This window comes from Mastigoproctus giganteus, chromosome 2 (assembly GCF_048544385.1).
Source record: "Mastigoproctus giganteus isolate SK-2022 chromosome 2, ASM4854438v1, whole genome shotgun sequence".
Lineage (NCBI taxonomy): Eukaryota > Metazoa > Arthropoda > Arachnida > Uropygi > Thelyphonidae > Mastigoproctus > Mastigoproctus giganteus.
The window spans coordinates 101557519-101569581 of record NC_143576.1 but is presented as its reverse complement, the minus strand read 5'-3'; the positions used below and the strand labels follow the sequence as shown (position 1 = coordinate 101569581).

General features: G+C 35.8%; 1 protein-coding gene across 1 annotated transcript in view; it reads right to left on the bottom strand.

The window, feature by feature from the left end:
* The window catches only part of LOC150089465 (uncharacterized), a 1372165-nt gene that overhangs the window by 440342 nt on the left and 919760 nt on the right, over window positions 1–12063 (bottom strand). Inside the window, exon 42 of the mRNA XM_090389992.1 lies at window positions 11828–11881. Within this exon, the coding sequence (XP_090246118.1) occupies window positions 11828–11881 (54 nt within the window). The remainder of the gene's footprint in view (window positions 1–11827; window positions 11882–12063) is intronic.

The following is a 12063-nucleotide window of genomic DNA, read 5'->3' as shown; positions in this document are numbered from 1 at the left end:
TACCAAGAAATGCATAAGTTCTGCAACTGCAGCTTCTGTAGACTAGGCACCTGCGAGGTGATTTAATTGAGATATTAGTAAAATAATAAGAGGAGTTTACCTCAATATAGTACGTAGAACACTTCCGTATGATACCCTCCAGAAATTAAAACGGAAAAAATGAAAAAATCAACAACTTACCGGTACATTAGAGTAAATTTTAAATAATTAAATAATCAATTTAACACAATTCAAATCAATTTAAAACAATTAAAAATCAAATTAACGCAATTAAAAGAATTTAACGAAAATATTCAAAACGATTTTCCTTCCTGAAGCTGACAACGCTTTTCGACCATATCTCGTGATCACAGGAATGAAAATTACCCAATCAGGTTAAACCTGATACTTAAATAGAGATTATTTGTCTTCGCGCATGCGCGTAAAGATCCACGCATCAGAGATCAAATATGGCCGCCGAACATTAACAGAATTCTTGTGTAATTTAATTTCAACGGTTTCTGCAATTAATAGTCGCGTATAATTACGCTGAACATTAAGTATTTTGGCCTCGTTAAATAAAAAAGTATGTTTTTCGTTAATGGCATGAAAGGCTAATTCTGACGCTGCTGAACGAGAAGCACGAACTGAGGCTTCATGTTGATTTACACGAATATTAAGAGAAAATCGGGTCGAACCTTGATAAGACGAGTCGCAATCACCGCAAGAAATGTTTTATACCAGATCATTAATTTGTGTTGCGAACGCTGAAAGAACCGAGCGATTGTTCAGTATAATGTGTAACTTCCGTATTGGCCTAGCTACAATTTTAAATTCGGTATCTTTAAAGAATCTGTTAAGCTGTTTGTGCCACTGTTCAACATATGGGACAGAAATAAAGTATTTTTTGATATTACTATTGTTGATTGGTGTAGTATTTTGTATCCCATCCTTAGCTTGTACCCTAATACGGTTTAATGTGGTAATGGAATAACCCCTGTTTAAGAATCTGCTAGTTAATATTTGTATTTCTGAGTCCAAAGCAGATTCCGTCATTGAATGTTTATAGGCATTAAGAAATTGATTAAAGATAATCGATCTTTTGTAGGTGAACGGGTGATAGCTATTATAATGTAGAAGCATACCGGTGTTTGTAGGTTTTCGATAGATGCTAAATTGTATTTTATTCGAGTCCCGGGTAAGCGTTAGAAAGTTTAGAAAGTTCTGGAATTTAGAAAGTTTAATGACTTTGTATCCGTAACCTCCCTTTCCAAAGTAAATTTGAGTCTAGAATGAATATTATTAAAGGAATGTAAAATGTCTTGGATAGTATTACTATCGGTAATAACTAGAACATCGTCTAAATACCTCCCATAGTATGTGATACTGGTTCGAAAAGGTGTCAAATGTATCTGCTCAATCGTTGAGAGATAGATCTCTGACATTAAGCCACTCAGGCTCAAACCCATTGGTAATCCAAAAATTTGTTTGTACACCTTGTCTTGAAAGGTGATATAGTTAGCCTCAACTAACAGTTTAATTAAGTGAAAAATTTCCTTAATAGGTAGCTTCGTATAATTAATCGGTGTCGAGTTTTTATTTAACATATCCCAAATAATATCTAATGTGTATTCAACATTTACATTCGTATATAAAGAGGTAACATCTAGTGAGAATAAATTGTCATTGTCGCCGAGTCTACAGTCTTTAAGCTTATTAAATAATGTATCGTAGTTCTTAATCCCAAATTGTATTACCTGTCTAAAGGATTTTATAATGTTATATACATGTGTGGCTAAGGATGAAAATGCCGAGTTCCTGTAGGAAACAATAGGTCGAATAGGAAACCCAGTCTTGTGTAATTTTACCTGACCGAAAAGTGCAGGAATATTGTATGTTCTGGACTTCAATTCCTTTAACTGAACCATAGTAATGTAGTCATTTTTCGATACGTGGTTAACGTTTTATTGTATTGATTGACCAAATTGGTAAACAGTGCCGGGTCTACTTCACGATAAGTGGAGGTATCTGACACAACTGAATCTAACTTATTAATATAATCATGTTTATCTAGTATTACCACTGTATCTCCTTTATCTGCCCTCTGTATAATAATGTCCTTATTTCCCCGAAGTTCTCGTAAAGCTAAACTGTCATGTGTATTCAATTTAGGAAGTCGCGTTTCTTTTATGTTATTCACTACTTGGTTTCTTTCTCGATTTTAAATTTCCTACTGTCTTTGTCTAGTCTGATAAAGGAGGTAGCACTCTCATATATCTTCTTCAAAATCATAATATATGGGGTATCTATGCCTTGTCTTTCCAGTGCCCGAAACATTGCCTTATGCTGTATGGAGTCAAATGCCTTTTCATAATCCACAAATGCCAGGCATAATGGTGTTTTATATTCATTTGCTTTCTCCATTAGCTGTGATATTACGTGAAGGTGATCCATAGTTGAGAATCCTGTCCTAAAGCCAGCTTGCTCTTTCGGTTGATTCTCATCAAGTATTCTTTCTAATCTGTTAGTAATGGCCCTTGTGAACAACTTGTAGATGTGGGATAACAAGCTAATTGGTCTATAATTTCCAATTTCTGATTTATCTTCTTTCTTATGCAGCAAAACTATGATTGCATTATTCCACTGCTTAGGCATCACACCTTTTCTAATGCACTTTGTGAAGAGCCTTGCTAGTTTTTGTGTTATGTCTCTTCCTCCCAATTTTAACAACTCTACAGTAACTTCATCTTTCCCCCGGGGCTTTCTGATTCTTCATTTTCTTCAATGCATGTTCTACCTCATCAGGAAGAATATCGGGTATGTCGTATGTGTTGCTACTTTGCAATCCATCTTCCCCACTGATGGCATCATTCCCTCGCTCCTTGTATAATTCTCTATAGTAGTCTTCTGCTATTTGAATTATGCCTTCTCTGCTGTTTATAAGTATACCATAGCTATTCTTCAGTTTCAGTATCATTTGTCTTTCTGTATTACTGCTCATGGCTGCTGATTTAAATCCTTTGTTTTCCCTTAATGCTTGTTCTACTTTTCTTGTGTTAAATCTTCTTATGTCCTCTCTGAGTCTCTTTCTAATGGCTTTGCATAACTCAGTATACTCAATTTTCTCCCTGTCAGTGTTTTTCTTGCTCTTCATTTGTCATCTTCAGTTCATCATGACAAGTGTTTCTTGACTAATTTTTTCTTCTTTGGATTTCTTTTTCTCTATAGGTTTCTTGGGCTTTATCACTTTCAGAAAGTTGTAATATTCCTCGTCGATATCTTGGTCCTGAGCAGTCTGCAGAAGCTCAAACTTGTTCTTAAGTTCCAGTACATACTGCTTTTTCTCCTCCTCTGTTATCTCAAAGACCTTTGTATTATTTACTTGAGTCAGTTTTTTCCTTTCCTTTCCTACATCTATATCAAGTGTACATCTTACCATTCTGTGATCACTTCCAACATTTACCTTATTCAGGATGGTAACATCATTCACAATATATCTTCTGTTAGTGAGGATGAAGTCGATTTCATTAGTTGTTAATCCATTTGGACTCTTAAATGTCCACTTTCTAGCTCGCTTTTCAAACAAGCTCGCTTATTTGTCTTATAAATCACAGGAAACACCCTGACTCCCTTAAATGCCCTAGGATTCTGACTTTTTCCAACAGTGAGTACTTGTGGGTGCTGGCCGTGGAACATGCAAGAATCGTAAGTCGTTCCCTGGACTCCTTATACCCTGCTGGTGCTGAAACATCTAGTGTTACATACAATTTCCTTGGCATGAAATGCCAGAATAAAAAATTTCATCTGCATTGTATCCCTGTTCAGCTGACAGTCCATCATTAGAAACCAACTTGGCAAATTCATCTAATTACGCCGCTGCAGCATCATGGTCTGTAGAAGCCTTTTCTCCACAAACCTTCAGCTTGCAAATGCCGTGCCTTTGTTTAAATCTGTTGAACCACCCAGATGAATATTCACATGGAGTTGTCAAATTTAATTCCTCGTGAAAAAGTTTAGCTTGGGTCATTATAATGGAACGACGAAGTGGAAACGTTTCACTCCGAAGCTGCCGAATTCATTCAAGCAACACTCTGTCCATGTCTACACTCTTCAACTGGAGTAAAGTTTTTCGCTTGTCCATTAATTTAGGCACATCACTGTCACCGCAGAATTTAAGTATCTATTCCTTCTGATTCTTGATATCATAGAAAGTAGATGTACCAACACCATACTCCTCACTCAAAAACGCCGCACTGAAGCACCTTTATCGGGTCTTATAAGAAACTCTACTTTCTTTGATATATTGAGCGCAAAATGTTTCCTTTTAGATATGGTATTAAATGAAAATTAAAATAAATTGGGACAAATAATCACATAAATGTAGAGGGGCAAGTGTACACAGCAGCTGTCATACTGAAACTGACGTGCGATTGATTGCTATGATTCATGCTTGCTATATTCCGCACCTGCACATTGTCAAAAAAAACAAAAGCCCGCCAGTTTCAAAAATAGCCAGATAAATGGTCCAGTATCTGTATTATTATTAGCTATATGGTGCAAGGAAGCCTGAGGCTTATGCTGCATCATCCAAAAATGATTTACCCTGAGAGAGAGAGAGAGAGAGAGAGAGAGAGAGAGAGAGTCAAAAGTAGAAGGGAATCACCAAAAAAGAGAAAAATGTTGATATCTAGCTCAGGACCCTGGGTGTGCCAAGCCCATACTCACCAGATGTGAGCCCCTGGGGTAAATATGTAAGACAGTCTATAATATATAGACTGTCTTACATATTTAATATATAGACTGACCGACTGAATACTGTCACAAGCCTGGCATCATGTTGGTTCTGCTCACAATAAGAATGAGTGTGGAATATGCGATTCTTAGTCTGGCCAGTACTCTTTCTTCTTTTCTCAACTTTCGTGTGCTAGAAACCTAGTTTTCAATATTTGGCTTTATTTGATACAGTTTGTTTGTAGTTTGAAGATTCCAAGTTTCTTACCATTGCAACTGGCAAGCACACCATATCAGAGGCTTAAAATCGAAATACAGTACTGAAATTTCTTCTTCAGGTTGCAGTATGGCTTCTTTTGCTGATCTGTCTGATGCTTCATTTCCTGCAATTTCTGTATGTCCTGGGATCCAACAAAAATGTATATCCTGTTCATTTATGGTGCAGTCATTAGTATTTGTCATATGTGCCAGAGGATTGAGTGTTTGGGTGTACTTATGCTTTGCATGGCTTGCAGAGAACTCAAGGAATCTGTATATATATTACACTTCTCTTACTAACACATACTTTGTACATGAGTTAAGGCTATTTTTAATGCGTACAATTCTGCAGTGTATATACTGCACTCTTTGGGTAATTGTTTCTTTAAAGTAATATCTGGGTATACAGCTGTTGCTCCCACTAAAGTGTCCAGTTTTATGCCACCTGTGTATATTGGAATATAGTCAGAAAACTGAATTCTGTGCGCTTCATGTAACTGTTGGAAGATTGTTGCAGGTATCACTTTTTTTTTAAAAGTTGAAAGGAGAAGTTACATATTGGGATATGCAAATCCCATGGTGAAGGAGTGTGAACTGGCAAGTGCACTACATTTTCTATATTAAAGTTATGTACTGCTAAAAAGTCTTGCATTCTGATCCTCAGGGGTCAATTTGCTTGTTGGCAATTCTGGTAGATATTTCTGCAACATGGATCAAAGAGGATCTCCCAAGCAGTGTCCAGGCATAGGTATTTTTTTTAAAAGCATAAACCAATGCCAGTTGTTGTTGTTGTTGTCGTCTAAGGGTTAAGGGTGGTTTGTTGGCTTTGGCATAGAGACTATATATGGGAGAGGTATGATAGGCACCAATGGCTATACGTAGTGCATTGTGATGAACTAGATTCAACCATTTCAGAGCTGTTTTTAGTGGTGAATCATACACTGGGCTCCATAGTCCAACACTGATCTATTAGTACTTTGTATAGGTTTAATAAAGACTATCTGTCTGCTCCCCCATTCTGCTGTTCTTCATGTAGACAACAATTAACACCCCTCATCAGTCTTGTCACTCTTCTTTGAATCCTCTCTAGAAGCTCTATATCTTATTTTTTCAGGTATGGCTTACAGACCTGAATACAATATTCCAAATCTCATCATTTTCTTAATACAGAAGAACAATAACATCTTCTCCCTACTTTCAAAGGTCCTATAAATCATAGACAGAACACGATGTCACATACCTTCCCAACTACCTGTTTACATTTTGCGCTGCATAATGATTTTCACTTTACCATGACCCTAAGTCTTTTTCATCCAGAACCACTTCTAACTCCTCCCTGTCCCCTAGACTGAAAGCAACACCAGAATTTTTGTTCCTCACATGCTACGTTTTACATTTAGAAGCATTATACTTTAGTTTCTGTATTAGCTTTAGCATTAGTTGAGGCACATGATGCAAGAAAGCAAACTTATAGCCCATCAGCCAAAAAAAAAAAAAAAAAACCTTTCCCATTTCACCCATCAGGGCACTCCAAATGTTTTTTCAGCCTTAAATTTATTTAAGCTATCAACTTCCACAACAACAGATGGAAGTCTGTTCCAGCAATCAACTACCAGCACTTCCGCACATCTATTCTACAACTGTCTTTCCTCAATTTGAATCTATGCCCCTCAGGTTCTTAATCTCAGCAAGTGGAAGTATCCCATCAGCATTGAGCCTGCTCAAACCATTCAAGGCCTTGTACACCTCAATCAGATCACCTCGCACGTGCCTAGTCTCCAGATGCTGCAACTTACAGAATTTAAGCCTCTCCTGGTAAGAGAACACCTTTGTTCCTCTCACCAATCTTGTTGTCCTTCTCTGTGCTCATTCTAGCAACTCTAGGAAGCGAAGCTGAGAACTACATGGTGAAAAATGGAATGAATTGTATTGGGAATCAGACTGTTAGATAAGAAGAGAAACACATGGATTAGGCAGCGAACTCAAGTAAAGGACATTCTTATCAAAACTAAAGAACTAACATGGTCTTGGGCAGGACACACAGCTCGAAGACATGATGACAGATGGACTAAGAAAATAACAGAATGGTACCCAAGAGGAGCTAGATGAAAACCTGGAAGACAAAGGTGGAGATGGACAGATGAAATTCATGAGTTTGTGGGTAGTAACTGGATGGCCATTGTACAAAACAGAAGGAACTGGAAAGTATCTGGAGAAGTGTTCATCCTGCAGTGGATTGAAAATGGCTGATGATGATGATGACACAGTTTAGTAAACTTCTGTCCTCCCCTTCCTTACAGAATTCCTCATATGTGAATGAATGTAGATGCAAAATATTCATTCAGTTTGTCAGCTATCTCAACAGGATCACCAACAGTCAAAACACCAACATCAAGTGGACCAATCTGATTTATCCCCTTCCTTCTAGAGCAGCGTTTCCCGACCGGGGTCCATAGAAGCTTTGAGGGGGTCCACAAGAAAAAAATTGTATTTCGGGGGTCCATAATATGAGCTAAGGGGTTCTTGATAAAATATTATAAGAAAATAATTTGTTAAATAAAAATAAATAAAAAAATAATAATAAAATAAACTAATGTCATAGAAAAGTCCAGAAATTCGCAGTTAGAAGATACTCGTATTTTCTGGAACCTTCTTTAGTTGACACAAAAAAGTTTTTTTTTCCATAGAAAATTCTCGAAGAAGAAAACATTATTTAAGCACTGACTAATCTAGAAAGAGTCAGTCAGTCAGAGGCAGTCATTTCATTCTATAGTGAGTAATCGGCATCGTCGTGGTGAAATCTATTGTTTGTGTTATTGAACGTTATTGTTCTAGTGAACTATATTTCCATTAGTACCTACAAGCATTTCCAACATTATATATTTGAGGTTAATAATATTATTATTGTTTTCAGATTACCCATGGCTCATACAAAGAAGAAAACAAGACAATATTTTACTGAATATCTGTCATATGGTTTTATTGAATCACCATAGAATATCACAAAACCAATGTGTCTTATATGTATGACTGTGCTGTCTAATGATAGCATGAAGCCAAGTAAGCTTCGTCACCATTTTGAGACAAGGCACAGCAAAAAGAAAAATAAATCAGTGGAGCATTTCCGAAAACTACGAGACAATTTTCAAGGAAGAAATAAATTGGATCGGATTTTTAGTAAATAAGCAAGCAATAAAGATAGCGGTTTATTAGCATAATATGAAATCATCAAAATAATAGCAAAATCTGGAAAGCCACATAACATTGGAGAAACTCTCATCTTGCCTTCGATATCAGTTGTAATTTCAACAATGTTAAATAAAAATGCACGTGAAATTACTGATAACCTTCCTTTGAGCAATAACACAATATCCAGACGCATTGATGAAATGTCTGAAGATGTAGAAAATCAACTTATTGCTCAATTACGAGTGAAACAGTTTGCAATGCAACTCGATGAATCAACTTTGATGGGCAATGAAGCACTTTGATTGGCATATGTAAAATGTATGGATGATAATCAACTCAGAGAGGAAATGCTTTTTGCAAGATTCCTCAAAACAAATACTAAAGGTGAAACAATATTTAAGGAAGTCCAGTCTTATTTTAGAGAAAAAAATATTCCTCTCGAAAATTTAATGGCTTGTGCTACTGATGGCGCTCCTTCCATGGTCGGTAGGTACAGAGGGTTTATCACTCATTTAAAAAATGCATTGCCAAAAGTATTTTGCATACATTGTGTGATTCACTGCCAACATCTGGTGGTGAAGAGATTGAGTGGACGTCTTCATAAAGCCTTAACTCTTGCAATAAAAGCTGTCAACCTCATTAAGACTAATGCTCTTCAAGATCGTCTCTTTCGCAAATTTTGTGATGAAAATGAAGAAGGATTTGACCGTCTTGTACTGCATACAGAGGTGCGATGGTTGTCTAAAGGCAATTGTCTTTGTCGCTTCGTCATCCTTTGGGACAGTATTGTATCATTTCTAAACAAAAAGGAGATTGGAAAACAGTTGGTTGCCATGAAAACAGACATATTTTACCTCTCAGATGTGTTTGAAAAACTGAATTCTCTTAAAAAGCTGCAGCAAGGACATAATTGTGATTTAATATCTAGCAAAGAAGCCATTAATGCATTCCTAGGAAAACTCAAATTGTACGGTCTTAATATCTCACCCAGTGCGTTTGACCAGTTTCCAAACCTTGCTTCAGTTAGCAGTGATTTAAAAGATGATGATTGTGTTGTGTATGTTGATCATTTAAAAAAAAAATTATGAAGACATGCAAGTTTGGTTCAAGGACCTACTAGAACTGAACATCCCAGATTGGGTGCTGATTCCATTTGAGGTAAATGTTGCTGATGATGAAACTGATTTACAAGAGGAACTTGTTGAATTGCGGTCTGATGAGACAGTCCGAAGTCTATTCAAAAAATGAAAGCATGATGTATGGAAGAATAGTGATATTGCATGTAAATATCCGCTTTTATGGGAGAAAGCTAAAATGTATGTCATTGTTTTCCCATCATCTTATCTTGTGGAATCTGTCTTTAGTCGTGTAACACAGTTGTTAACAAAAAATCGTAATCGACTTGATATAGTAAAAAGAGGTGATCTTTGTCTGACTCTCACAAAACTGGAACCAGATATTAAAATGCTAATATCAAAACATCAGCCACAAGGATCTCATTAGTAGGGCCTATTTAATGGGATCCTATTTAATAGCCTTAGGAATAAATTTATATATGTTGTTTGAAATAGTATTTTTTTTTTTTACTAATTCTGTCATTACAAGTAAAAATATGTTTCAGTTTTATCAATTAAAATTTTCAAAATTTGTAATTTACAATTTTTATATTATATTGGAATTGTTTAATTATTAGCTTTTACTAACCTACAAATAAATATTTAATTTAGGAATATTATATATGCGCATATGGGGGTCCACATACGTAAAGTTAGGACTCGGGGGGGGGTCCACAAGCAAAAAAAGGTTGGGAACCCTTGTTCTAGAGTTTACATAAGTAAATAAGTCTTTGTTGTTTTTCTTTGCATCCTTTGTGAAGGATTTCTCGTGATCAGCCTTTGCTTGCTTAACTTTCTTTGTGACTTGATTACCGACTAGCTTATTTATATCTGCCATAGGCTTCTGTGTCACCTGCTAATTTATATGCATCCCAAGCATTTTTCTTCTCTGCAAGAGCCTCATTAGTTCATCTGACATCAATTTAAGCCTAAATCTTGAACAGTATTTCTTATTTGGTATGAAAATATCTAGCTTCCTAGATTAATTCCCTGTAGGCCTCCCATTTAGAATTCAATATTTTTAACATCATCTGTTGATCCCACTGCATAGAATCCAAACGCTGCCTGAAACCACTGTGGTCACCTTTACGAAAACAAAAACCCCTCCCTTTATCCTTGATGGTAGTTACATCTTTAAGTAAATTCCACATCAGTAGACTGTGATCACTGTCACCTAGTGGTTCCTTTATCTACAAAAATTTCTAATGCATGAGTCATCACTGCTGATAATCAGATCAAGAGTATTACTCCCTCTGGTTGCATCTCGTACATTTTTGCTGCAGAAAACAATCCCCCGATAAATCCCCAAAAGTCTTGCTAGCTTGCGAATGACCCACAAGTTCCAGTATATCTGGAAAGTTAAAATCCCCCATTACAAGACATTCGGACTTACTGACCCATTCTATTTCTCTGCATAATTGTTCATTGTGCTCATCAGAGTTATTAGGCCTATAACACACTCCTATTCTCATTTTCCCTTTCCCAGTGTTTATATCACACCAAACTAACTCAACATTGCACTGTCAACCCTTGTCAATTGGATGCACTTCCTAGATTTTGTGTGTTTCTTAACTAACAGCATAACCCCTCCTCCCTTCCTACTCTGTCTATCTGTTCTGTACCCATTGTACTCCCCAAATTCCAATTCAGCACTGATTATATCTGTGTGACACCATATCGCTGATATCCCAACAATATGTGCCTTTGATACCTTGATCGCATTTCAAATTAATGAAATTTATTTACTATACTTCTAGCATTGGTGTACATGCAAGTACCAATGCATCTGTTCTTACTCTTAGTTAATCTAACACAGCACATGTATTTACTTGTTCCATGATGACTCCCAGCAGCTCTTGAAATTCCCAGCAACTTGCTCTCTGGCTGCTGCTCATTACAAGCAGTGCATTAATCGCTTTTGCCTCTGCCTGTGGCTTCTGTTAATCTTTTAGTCTGTGAATCTCCCCAAGGATTGCTCTAATATTTTATAGCAATCAAAATCATTCTGAAGTAGCTGCCTGATACTGGTTGTTAACCATCCCTCTTCCCTTCAAATCATCAGAAAATAAATACATAGATATATTTGCACGGTTTATTTTTTTCTAATGAAAAAGGACATGAAACACAAATATCTTCACAACCAATTTAAAAAAAAGTGTACTTTTAAACATATAAACAAAACATATTACTTTAAAATATTATTTAATGAATTTCATAACATTGTGCATAATTTTCCCAGTGTTGTATGGCATGCATTAATTATTCACTATTATTATTATTATTGATTTGGGAGAAATGTTTTAGCACACAAATAGCTGAAAAATAGATCTGCATTTAAAGTATTCTGGATTTCTAAAACTTGGAAAGCATATAATAATTGTACACAAGTGTTTTAGCTAAAAAAAAAAATTTAATGGCATTAGTTTTTTCTCCACATCATTTCAAGTATTTATTTTTTAACTTAATATTTTGTTGGTTACTCTTTAAGGATTAGCTGGTGTTACTCAATAAATCAATTATGCAGTTTGGAATAGCCAAATATATTACTTGCTTACCATATCTCCTTTTGATCCTTTCAGTCCTTTATGCCCTGGTGACCCAACATCACCCTATAGTATATAAAAAACTTAATAAGTTTTTTGGAAAATATAAGCTTAAATTTAAATAATTTTGTCTTTTTGGTTGAAGTGAAAGTTTAGAGATAAGCATCAAAAATACAAATGTGGCAATATACAGTTTGGAAAAAAAAAAAATAATAATAACTAACAAATTTTAAACTCACTTGTCCCCT